The sequence below is a fragment of the Schistocerca serialis genome, chromosome 7, assembly GCF_023864345.2.
Source record: "Schistocerca serialis cubense isolate TAMUIC-IGC-003099 chromosome 7, iqSchSeri2.2, whole genome shotgun sequence".
NCBI lineage: Eukaryota > Metazoa > Arthropoda > Insecta > Orthoptera > Acrididae > Schistocerca > Schistocerca serialis.
In genome coordinates, this window is record NC_064644.1 from 440,709,220 (window position 1) to 440,721,730 (window position 12,511).

The window sequence follows — 12,511 nt, forward strand, 5'->3', positions numbered from 1 at the left end:
CATAATCCTGCTGAAATGTAGGGTTTCGCAGGCATCGAATGAAGGTAGAGCCACGGGTCGTAACACATCTGAAATGTAACGTCCACTGTTCAAAGTGCCGTCAACGCGAACAAGAGGTGACCGTAACGTTAACCAATGGCACCCCATACCATCACGCCGGGTGATACGCCAGTATGCCGATGACGAATACACGCTTCCAATGTGCGTTCACCGCGATGTCGCCAAACACGGATGCGACCATTATGATGCTGTAAACAGAACCTGGATTCATCGAACAAAATGACGTTTGGCCATTCGTGCACCCAGGTTCGTCGTTGAGTACACCATTGCAGGCGCTCCTGTCTGTGATGCAGCGTCAAGGGTAACCGCAGCCATGGTCTCCGAGTTGATATTCCATGCTGCTGCAAACGTCGTCGAACTGTTCGTGCAGATGGTTGTTGTCTTACAAACATCGCCATCTATTGACTCAGGGATCGAGACGTGGCAGCACGATCCGTTACAACCATGCGGATGAGATGCCTGTCATCTCGGCTGCTAGTGATACGAGGCCGTTGGGATCCAACACGGCGTTCCGTAATACCCTATTGAACCCACCGATTCCATATTCTGCTAACAGTCAATGGATGTCGACCAACGCGAGCAGCAATGTCGCGATACGATAAAACGCAATCGCGAAAGGCTGCAATCCATCCTTTATCAAAGTCGGAAACGCATTTCTCCAGCTTACACGAGGCATCACAACAACGTTTCACCAGGCAACGCCGGTCAACTGGTGTTTGTGTATGAGAAACCGGTTGGAAACTTTACTCATGTCAGCACGTTGTAGGCGTCGCCACCGGCGCCAACCTTGTGTGAATGCTCTGAAAATCTAATAATTTGCATATGACAGCGTCTTCTTCCTGTCGGTTAAATTTCGCGTCTGTAGCACGTCATCTTGGTGGTGTAGCAATTTTAATGGCCAGTAGTGTACTTTTGTCCTTGTGTGGCACACCAGACTTGATATCTTACAGTGACTGTCCAGCGGCGTAGTCGACTGTCGGAGCTGACGAGGTGTGTCGGTGCCCGCGGGCAGTGCCGCAGGTGGAGATCGCGGGCGGGCCGGACCTGTACGTGCGCGCGGGCAGCACGGTGTCGCTGCGCTGCGAGGTGCGGCAGGCGCCAGACGCTCCCGCCTACGTGCTGTGGTTCCACGACGGCGAGCGCGTGCTCGACTACGCAGACATGCGCGTGGAGCGCGCCGCCCCGGACACCACAGTGGCGCAGCTGTCGGTGCGCGACGCCGCCCAGCGCCACTCCGGCAACTACACCTGCAGGCCCAGCAACATGCAGCCCGCCACCGTCTTCCTGCACGTGCTCGACGGTAAGGCTTCCTCCGACCCAACCCTGGTCGCTCGTGCCTCAAAATGTTTTTCTTCACAGGTAGCCCACAGCCTCCATGAGATGCTGGGTAACATAATGCAGTCGTCAGACCTCTACTCTGGGAATAGGTAAGCATGGCGTTAGCATTCTTATCATTAACTAGCGACCCGCCCCGGCTACGCACGGTTAGCACTGATTGCCACCCGACCACAACATTACTGCACTTGGACTCCCGTGATCACCGTTGGCAACGTGCGGTGACATTACGGTAAAGAGATACAGAGGTGGTTAAGGAGAACGCGTTGCACTGTGAAAGGATTCAGAACATTTGTGCAGATCCTAATAAGTGCTTCAGCGTGTGCTCATGAAATATTTATGTTGACTATGCTACTGGAATTCATGAGTAGGAAAAGGGAGAGAAGGAAACATAGTAGGTGAATATGGATTGGCGCTAAGAAATGAAAGGGGAAGCCGTCTGGTAGAGTTTTGCACAGAGCATAACTTAATCATATCCAACACTTGGTTCAAGAATCATGAACGAAGGCTGTATACATGGAAGAATCCTGGAGATACTAGAAGGTATCAGATAGATTACATATAATGGTAAGACAGATATTTAGGAACCAGGTTTTAAATTGTAAGACATTTCCAGGAGCAGATGTTGACTCTGACCACAATCTATTGGTTATTAATTGTAGATTAAAACTGAAGAAACAGCAAAAAGGTGGGAATTTAAGGAGATGGGACCTGGATAAACTGACTAAACCACAAGTTGTACAGAGTTTCAGGGAGAGCATAAGGGAACAATTGACAGGAATAGGGGAAAGAAGTACAGTAGAAGAAAAATGGGTAGCTCTGAGGGATGAAGTAGTAAAGGCAGCAGAGGATCAAGTAGGTAAAAAGACGAGGGCTAGTAGAAATCCTCGGTAAAAGAAAAAATATTGAATTTAATTGATGAAAGCAGAAAATACACAAATGCAATAAATGAAGCAGGCAGAAGGGAATACAAACGTCTCAAAAATGAGATCGACAGGAAGTGCAAAATGGCTAAGCAGGGATGGCTAGAGGACAAATGTAAGGATGTAGAGGCTTATCTCGCTAGGGGTAAGATAGATCCTGCCTACAGGAAAATTAAAGAGACCTTTGGAGAAAAGAGAACCACTTGTATGAATATCAAGAACTGAGATGGAAACCCAGTTCTAAGCAAAGACGGGAAAGCAGAAAGGTGGAAGGAGTATATAGAGGCTCTATACAAGGGCGATGTACTTGACAATATTATGGAAATGGAAGAGGATGAAGATGAAATGGGAGATACGATACAGCGTGAAGAGTTTGACAGAGCACTGAAACAAGGCCCACGGAGTAGACAACATTCCATTAGAACTACTGACGGCCTTGGGAGAGCCAGTCCTGACAAAACTCTACCTTCTGGTGAGCAAGATGTATGAGACACGCGAAATAACCTCAGACTTCAAGAAGACTATAATAATTCCAATCCCAAAGAAAGCAGGTGTTGACAGATGAGAAAATTACCGAACTATCAATTTAATAAGTCACGGCTGCAAAATACTAACACGAATTCTTTACAGACGAATGGAAAAATTGGTAGAAGCCGACGTCGGGTAAGATCAGTTTGGATTCCGTAGAAATATTGGAACACGTGAGGCAATACTGACCTTACGACTTATCTTAGAAGAAAGATTAAGGAAAGGCAAACCTACGTTTCTAGCATTTGTAGACTTAGAGAAAGCTTTTGACAATGTTGACTGGAATAAAGGTGGCACGGGTAAAATACAGGGAGCGAAAGGCTATTTACAATTTGTACAGAAACCAGATGGCGGTTATAAGAGTCGAGGTGCATGAAAGGAAAGCAGTGGTTGGGAAGGTAGTGAGACAGGGTTGTAGCCTCTCCCCGATGTTATTAAATCTGTATATGGAGCAAGCAGTGAAGGAAACAAAAGAAAAATTCGGAGTAGGTATTAAAATCCATAGAGACGAAATAAAAACTTCGAGGTTCGCCGATGACATTGTAATTCTGTCAGAGACGGCAAAGGACTTGGAAGAGCAGTTAAACGGAATGGACCGTGTCTTGAAAGGAGGATATAAGATGAACATCAACAAAAGCAAAACGAGGATAATGGAATGTAGCCGAATTAAGTCGGGTGATGCTGATGGAATTAGATTAGGAAATGAGACACTTAAACTAGTAAAGGAGTTTTGCTATTTAGGGAGTAAAATAACTGATAATGGTCGAAGTAGAGAGGATATGAAATGTAGACTGGCAATGGCAAGGAAATCGTTTCTGAAGAAGAGAAATTTGTTAATATCGAGTATAGATTTAACTGTCAGGAAGTCGTTTCTGAAAGTATTTGTATGGAGTGTAGCCATGTATGGAAGTGAAACATGGACGATAAATAGTTTGGACAAGAAGAGAATAGAAGCTTTCGAAATGTGGTGCTACAGATGAACGCTGAAGATTACATGGGTAGATCACATAACTAATGAGGAGGTATTGAATAGAATTGGGAGGAAGAGGAGTTTGTGGCACAACTTGACTACAAGAAGGGATCGGTTGGTAGGACATGTTCTGAGGGATCAAGGGATCACAAAATTAGCATTGGAGGGGAGCGTGGAGGGTAAAAATCGTAGAGGGAGACCAAGAGATGAATACACTAAGCAAATTCAGAAGGATGTATGTTTCAGTAAGTGCTGGGAGATGAAGAAGCTTGCACAGGATGGGGTAGCATGGAGAGTTGCATCAAACCAGTCTCAGGACTGAAGACCACAACAACAACATGCTAAAAATATAGCACCATTCTTATCCGTCATGTATCAGAGATCATTGGAACGGTGGAAAGTTCCACGGGACTGGAAGAAGGTCCAGGTCATAGCAATCTATAAAAAGGGTAGACAACCGCAAACACATAATTACCGGCCAATTTCACTGACATCGATATCTTGTAGAATCATGGAACATGTTTTGTGTTCAGACATAATGTCCTTTCTAGAGTCCGAGAAGCTCATATGCAGAAACCAGTACGGTTTTAGGAAACAGCGGTCATGCGAGACACAGCTGGCCCTCTTTGTGCATGATATACAACAGGCACTAGATACCGACTCCTAGGTTGATGCCATATTTCTCGACTTCGAAAGGCGTTCGACTCAGTTCCGCACTGTCGCTTGCTACAAAAAGTGCGCGCTTACGGTCTATCCGATGACATATGGGGTTGGATAGAAAGTTTTCTAACAGACAGGGGGCAGTATGTCGTCCTGAACGGGGTAACTTCAACAGAAACAAGAGTAACTTCAGGTGTGCCCCAGGGCAGCGTAATAGGTCCTCTGCTTTTTACCATTTACATAAACGATCTGGTTGATGGACTGACAGCGGCCTTAGACTGCTGTAGTCTACAGGAAAGTAGTATCACACGAAAGCTGTGAAGAAATCAATGAAGATTTGCAGAAAATAAATGCGTGGTGTAAAGACTGGCAGTTATCTCTCAATATTAGTAAGTGTAACCTACTGTGTGTAACAAGGCGAAAATCCCCATTAACGTATGTGTACAAAATAAATGATCAGTCTCTGGAAGCGGTAACATCAGTCAAGTATCTGGGTGTGACTGTTCGAAATGATCTCAAATGGAATGATCAGATTACACAAGTAAAGGGTAAGGCGAACTCTAGATTGCGGTTTATTGCTAGAATCCTGCAGCGATGCAGTCCTTCAACAAAGAAAATAGCTTACAATACGTTAGTTCGTCCAGTCTTAGAGAATTGTTCGTCTGTATGGGACCCTTACCGTTTGTGTCTGATTCAAGAGATTGAGAAGATCCAAAGAAAAACGGCATGATCTGTGACTGGCAGATTTAGCAATCGCGAGACCGTTACAAATCTCATAGAAAGTTTGAAGTGAGACACACTTGCAGATAGACGACGCGTTGAACAGAATGGGCTGTTCACTAATTTCCGAAATCCAATCTTCATCGAGGATGTAGAGCATATATTATTGCCACCAACTTTCAAATCGCGTAATGATCATCATTCAAAGGCAAGGGAAATAAGAGCTCGTACTGAGGCATTCAGACAGTTGTTTTTCCCTCGCCTGATCCGCGAGTGGTACAGAGGGGCAGAAATATGACTTTGGCGCGAATTGTGCCCTGCGCCACTCACCGCTTGGTGCCTAGCGGAGTATATATGTAGATGTAGATGTAGACATATTATGATCAAAAGTCACGATAAGCCAACCGAAGCGCCCACACTCCCAGGTGCCATAATATTGTTGTCGACTGATAACTAGGAGCTTCCAAAGAGCAAGTCAATGAGTGACGTTCTCGAGCGTTAACGAGTCTCGCCACACGCTCTTAATTCGTTTCTTGAGACTACATAGTCCTCAGTGTTTTAGCCACTTCAGTGTATTGAGGAACACTCCGCTATTTTCTTTGCATTTTTATTCGTAAACATAACCGAGTTCTAATTTAATAAGGAGACACCACACCATAAAACAAACTCACTAACCGGACTAGACAATAAGTTGCATATAAATAAATAAAACCTTTTTAAGAAGCAAAGCAAATTCGTTAAGATTTCAATACAGACAGCGAAATCAGTGAATCCAAATATCCAAGCACAGCAAATTCAGTGGTAGTTTGTATTCTTAAAGGTAAGATTGCGGCGTTTAATTCTGTAACTGACAGAAAGTAAAATGGATTATTAAATTTAAATATCTGGGAGAAACTAATGCAGAGAGAAAGGAATATAAAAATTGGTTACGGATGTAAGAAGTACTGAAACAGAAAGAGCGTATTCTTTCATAAAAATATCTAACAAGAAATGCCTACTTGGAAAAAGGAAACTAAATCCCATATCACATTGGTAAGACGTGATTGCTTATTTGTATGTGAATGTTTAACGATGAACCATAAGCTCAACAGAATACAAGTACTTGAAACACGGATATCAGAGAAATAATGGGTGCAGTATGAGCTGTAGCAGATTGGAAAACTAGAAATGACGAAGAGATCTACTGCAATACACAGATAATGTCAGGATTAATGGGAAAGAAGACATTAATTTTCTTTGGATTCCTCTACCAAATGGATGAGAAAATGCCAACGATTTAATATTTCTGTATTTATGGAAAAAGGCGTTGGCAGTAGCATGGGTTCCCGAAATAAGAAAGGAACTAGAAAGAAACATCAAAGAGCAGGAATTTAGAAAAAAAATCTTTTAGGGAGAAAATATTATCTTTAGAGGGATTTCAAGGCAGAAGAAATAGGGAACTGGGAACAATACGGACAGAAGTAAGGTGAAAAACACATAGGACAAGATGCATGAGTGTTGGAAAAATGGGAAATAGCAAAGGAAGAATAGGGACTGAAAATGCCACGTGATTCTAGTTGGTCAAGACGATGAAACAAAGAAACAACAGTCCTCATAGACATCATCAATCAGACTAGCATTAAAGAGGAAATTAGAGGTGTAACTGTTATAATAGCTTCCCTCTCGGCATCTCCCAGCTATTTTCCACCTGTCCAGCAGAACCAGTGTCCCTCACGTTGTCAGACTATCCATGCTTTCCACATTACTGTCTTCCATCTACCTTAACTCCTAACCTTATAGTTTTCTCGATCTTCCTCTAATCACTCAGCTTCTTTTCCGTTTTTATTCAAATTCGACGGTGCCGTTGTGAGAAAATTACTGAATTTGGTATCAAAAAAATTGGAATTAGTTACATTTTTATCATGTGCACTAAAATCTTGACTCACTAATATCGTGGGTTTAAGTGTAGAAGAGAGCCCGAAGGCCCTAATCTTGTCATGCGACATAAACGCCTAAATAAATGATGAAGAAGAGAACTTGCAGTGTGATACTGGACGCAGTCCGTCCGACACTGATGAAATCAACATGACCCCATGTCCGAAGGAAAGCCAATAGGACCACAAATGTTCTCTATATATGAAGTACGTACATTACAAGAGTTATTTACGGTTGTGGCCGCTCCTCGCCTCCAACAGTCAACCACTTTTTATGCAGCCAACCTTTCTCTCGTGGAACTCTGGCGTTCAGTACGTCGTAGATACATCCCTTCCACGTCCTCTTTTGCTTCTCCTCTATGGAGCAAGCTGAAGTTCGTTTTTGCCGCCTGCGATCATTCATCATATCTAGGTGTCCGAGCCAAAATAGCTGCTTTATTTCTATTACTTCGACTATTTATCTTTTTCTGACTCCTATAATCTTTCTTGCTGTATTATTTTGCATGTGGTCCCATTTCGACATGTTACACTTCGCCGGAAGTTCATTTCCAGTGCCAAAAGCCTCTCACTATGTCTCTTATTCAGCTTCTATAAATTTGCAGAATATGTAGCAGGATTCTCAACTAGTGATTTGCCAGGATGTGCTTCGTACTTTTGTTAGATTGCTATTGCGGAAAACATAGTGGAGTTGGATTTCTGCTGTTACTTGTTTCACGTGTGCTTCAGCTATTGGATGGCAGCGATATTCTCTACTCCCTATAAGCCACATATTCTTGTCAGCTGAAGGCAACATTGTTTTCCGCTCCGGCTAAATATTCAGTTTTCTGTGGGTTAACATTTTCGGGACTGAACCCGAGCCGAATTCTTGCAGTGACAGTTTGTCAGTCGGATGGCGAGATTGTCTGGCTTGTGTGATGCGTAGAACTTCTAAGCTGCCACTGTGCTTCCTCCCCTCCTTGGATAATTACATAGACAGCACACCCTGACCACATACTGTTCGAATCCTCACTTATCTCGACTCAAATACAGCGACTTGTATGTTGCTGCTCTGAGTTGCATAGGTTTTTCTTTCGCGTTTTAGTAAGATCCAGAAGGGAAAAACGTGCCGGAACGAAACGTCCTGGTGGTGTCCACTAGTGATGTTCGTTTTTATATGCCTGAGTGTTTCAGAACATACGACGCTCAGGCAATGCTGTCTAAGAACGTGTACGTGTACAAATCTGTTTCCGGAGTAAAGACATGGTTCAGTGACAATATTTGTATATCTGCTAATTTTTCTATCACATAATTCAGCTATTACAAATGCTTAAAGTAGGTTGCATCATTTCAAACGGCACACACACGAACTTATACCATTTGTAGTTACAGTGGTATAATCGTCGGAACATGTGTTAAAAACAGCCGTCGAGCTGCCTCAGCCATTGGCAATGTGCCGTGTCTATAAAGTATTTATTATCACTCCTAGATTTTCATATTCTTCCTTCATCTTCTCCAGCACGTACGGCAGGATGTGTGTAGCGTACTGGTCGCGTTGTGATAAGACCACTGATACCAGTGTTGCAGGATGGCCACCTCTGTTTCCAAAGTGGGATGTGTGGTATATCGTCTCTCTCTCTCTCTCTCTCTCTCTCTCTCTCTCTCTCTCTCTCTCTCTTATTTTCCTTTTTTGATAAAGGTTGTCGGTTTATTATGCATGGAACAGTGGATGAAAATATTTATAAGTTGTAGCGTATATTTCACACATTCGTGTAGCGTCTAAAATATTCGCTTATAATCATCAACGCTGCTACAAACACAAAAAATTCCGATCAAAGGCTCTACTTTGGGTTATAACAATTTGCTTATGGTGTCAATACACACCGCTAGCTCAAAAATACGCTTGGTTTGTTTAAAACTGTAGTAGTTAATCTCCACTAAATAAATATAGTTGCAGAGAGAGACACGATATAATCACCTACATAGCTGCACTATTACATCAATGTCATGTAAATTATTTGTTAAACACTGACCTTTTATACTGTTAATTATGATGTGAATAATATTTACGGGAGTGAAAACAAGATTTTTACCACTGAGAAAGTTACTCATAAGCAAGCCTGAGCCTCATATTATTATTGGTTATCTTTGCATTAATTGCGTATATTTAACGAAAAGTTTTCTGCAAAAAATACTCTCTCTTCTCGATAGCAAAAATATTTAAAATATTTTTTCATGTTATCTTGTGGGTCAGGCTCGAAGATCGTGTGAGTAGTTATATTTCACGTAATGGCTGCCACTGTGCCATTAAGACAAAAGAATGGCAGATGGTGAGTAATAAAATTTGAATTCTAGCGATAGTTAATTATTTCCACTTAATTCTATTCACATGGATGGAGAGGTATGAAATGAGATTAAAAGGATAAATACTTATTCTACACAAATTGTGGAAAAACTTTCGTACAAGTACCAGAAACGTGCGTTCAGGAGTAGCCCGGTACATAAGCGTCTAGGAGGTTTGAGAGCTGACATCAGAGTGATCAATTTATTCAGCCAAGTCTTTAACACACAGTTATATAGAAATTCTATGACATGACACGCTTATTGTCTTTGTTATCATTGGTATTTGTCACACAAAAATATATTGATTATTAATATTATGTTAAAAAAATGTAAGAGTGGAGAGTTTTTCTCATTCCAAAATAATATTTCAACATTTATGGAACGTTTATATACATAAATACGCATAGTCGTATTCGTTGTTGATAGGGTTCACCTGTGGTTATCGTAACTTTTACTACAACAGGCTTTCCAGTAGACGGTATAGGAGGTAATTTTGTGATGGGACCTCCATTACTATGGCGAGTGCGGAACCGAGAATGCTTTCTCAACAACAACCTTGTTTATTAATCGATAATTCCATGCAGGAAATCCTTAAATGCGACCCAGGAGCTCTTTGTGGCTGTTGGGTAGCACAATGTGACGCCGTAACAGCGGCTGGCAGAGACGGTGGTCTAGCTAACAGAAGTCGGGCGACAGCTCCACAGTACACTGACCTTTCGGTCGAACTGGTGTAGACTACATACACCACAAGGCTGCTACCCAGGCACGCAGGCGCCCCGAATGGAACACAGGACTCTCGAAAATGGCACCTAATGGGCGGCTTCCATCAGCAAATCTATTTCAAAGCCCAGCGCCACGGGCTAAGTGACGGCTCGTAGACCAGCGGCTTTGCCTAGTTGATAATGCTGCTCGACGAGGCTATAGCTGCTTGGGCACACGTTCGGCTGGTGACTGGCGCAGAGACTGCATCGGTCGACTGCTTGGTGCCGATGGAATGCTGCTAACGGCTGAGCGTGGAGCGTATATACTTGCTTCGGCCGGGTGTGTCATGACAAGAGCTGCACTCCCGTCACATAGCGGGCTGCAGAAATGCAGTGTTTCGCTACAGCATGTAGTAAACTAGTCCGTGTTACAGAACACTGCTCCAGCGTTATTTCAGTGGTAGCTCGGAATTACGAGTACATAGGCGGCTGCCCTGCGTAACCATTGACTGCTTGCGAGGACCTATCTGAGGCAGATGCTGCAACAGTAGTGTCAGCAGCTTTAAATCACCGTCATTGGATTTTCATATGAAAATGTGTAACGACATGAAAAAATTTCCACTTTGTGTAATTAATGATGCGGACAAATGACCGTAACAAAGAGAAAGAGAGCAACAGCCGATTACAAGTTTAGTAATGAACTTTGCTATCGCTTCACAATGTTTATGTATTTTAAAGCCATACTAGGGACCGATTTAAATTAGGCTGAACGCACATAATCAGCAGTAGGGAAGGAAAACTGATGAAGTTTTTAGAACGGTTTTGAGAATATTGATCTCAAGAGAAATTGACAAACAACTGATCAACGCGTGTTGTAGAAAAGTACTGCTAAAGCATTGTAAGGCTTTATGACGTAGGCATGACGACTACTACTATTGTAAGAAGGTGTTATGGCCTTTACTGAAGTATAACAACTATGGTCCAGCTGAAGAAAAACAGAAAATAGTTATTGCACAGTAATTTAGGAATTCGATATTTGAAGAAACGCGAGAGTTTCGCTCGTGTGGGAGTCATGAAAATAAGAGGCAATATCGCTAGTATTGTTACGAAGTATTTGAAGAATTCGATGAATAATTCGTATATGTTCTAATAGATTCCCTTCGAAAGTAACAGCAGTATATACTGTGTTCAGCGAATTATTTGAGTACCCTACAGTACTATTCTACAAGGAATCATACACTGGCGAAAAAAAAAACGCAACACCAAAAAATTAATTGTCTATAGTTATGAAACTTGGGGAATGCGTTTGTCTAGGTAACATACTTGACTTATTAACGTTGCGAGATCGCAGGTTAATGTAAGCGCGGCGTAAGCCATTGCAAAATAGAAATGCTGGTGCATTAATAACCGGTGTAAGAACCAGAATGTTTGATACAAAAAAAAAGGAATGTCCTTTCTGACGAGAAAACATCTTTTTAAGAAGGCTTATTTCTTACGGAGTTCTTTAGATTCACAAGACTCCCTGTGTGAATTCTTGGCGCTTTGTTTGTAGGCTTCCTCTCAGAGCACGTGACGTTCCCGAATTTTTGACACGTTGTCGCTTTTTAAGGAAAGTGAAAACATCTGCTCTCAGCCAGAAAAAGTCACACACCTTCACGTGCCCATTCTTGACGGTATGTCCCAGTGGCTGAGGGGCGTCAATCAATTTTCGGCACGCTTCTCACTGCCCGCCATGTTCTTCACAAGATGTCACTCTTAAAAGAGGCGAGGACACCTTCTCCACTACTCCCTGTGCGGTTGCAGATTGGTCCGAGTGTCCGTGGTCCGCGCCTCGGGCGCTCACGGCATGGGGTCGGTCTCTATTCTCGAGGGCCGCTATGGGTCGGCGAAAGTGGCCCCCAGCGGAACAGTATTCTAAAATTTGTCGCACTAGTATCTGGTACGTGCTCATTTTTACTGATGCGGTGAACTTTCTCACAACACTACCAAATGAAGTAGTATTCCGCTCGTTATTCCAATTACTGATTATACAACTTCATTCTCTTTCTCATTGACTATCAGTGCTACAACAAAATTGTGAGTATCACGATTTGACACAACAGCTGTATGTCACTTTATGAAAACTAGCAGACTTTCTTGCCTTGTCCTTCACGCTGTCAAGATCTTGCCTAATATTTAAATAGTGTACTCTCCTGGATTGCACCATGTATACCACAAAGGTATGGTGAGACTTTCGGCGAACATTCCTCACACACAGAGGAAGATAGTAGGCTATATGTCCATGGGAAACAGACAAGAAAAGAACGATTAGCATCGTATGAAACACTTCCCTATCTGAAATGTTCGAAGTGCCCTCCGTTTGCAAGAAAAGAAGCGTCCCAA

The 12,511-nt window shown here is 42.7% G+C and overlaps 1 protein-coding gene across 1 annotated transcript in view; it reads left to right on the forward strand.

The window, feature by feature from the left end:
* The window catches only part of LOC126413144 (junctional adhesion molecule B-like), a 125,465-nt gene extending 117,594 nt beyond the window's left edge, over positions 1–7,871 (forward strand). The window contains exons 4-6 of the mRNA XM_050083037.1: positions 1,073–1,365; positions 5,059–5,067; positions 7,836–7,871. Coding sequence (XP_049938994.1) covers positions 1,073–1,365; positions 5,059–5,067; positions 7,836–7,871 — 338 coding nt within the window. The remainder of the gene's footprint in view (positions 1–1,072; positions 1,366–5,058; positions 5,068–7,835) is intronic.
* The last annotated feature ends 4,640 nt before the right edge of the window (positions 7,872–12,511 follow it).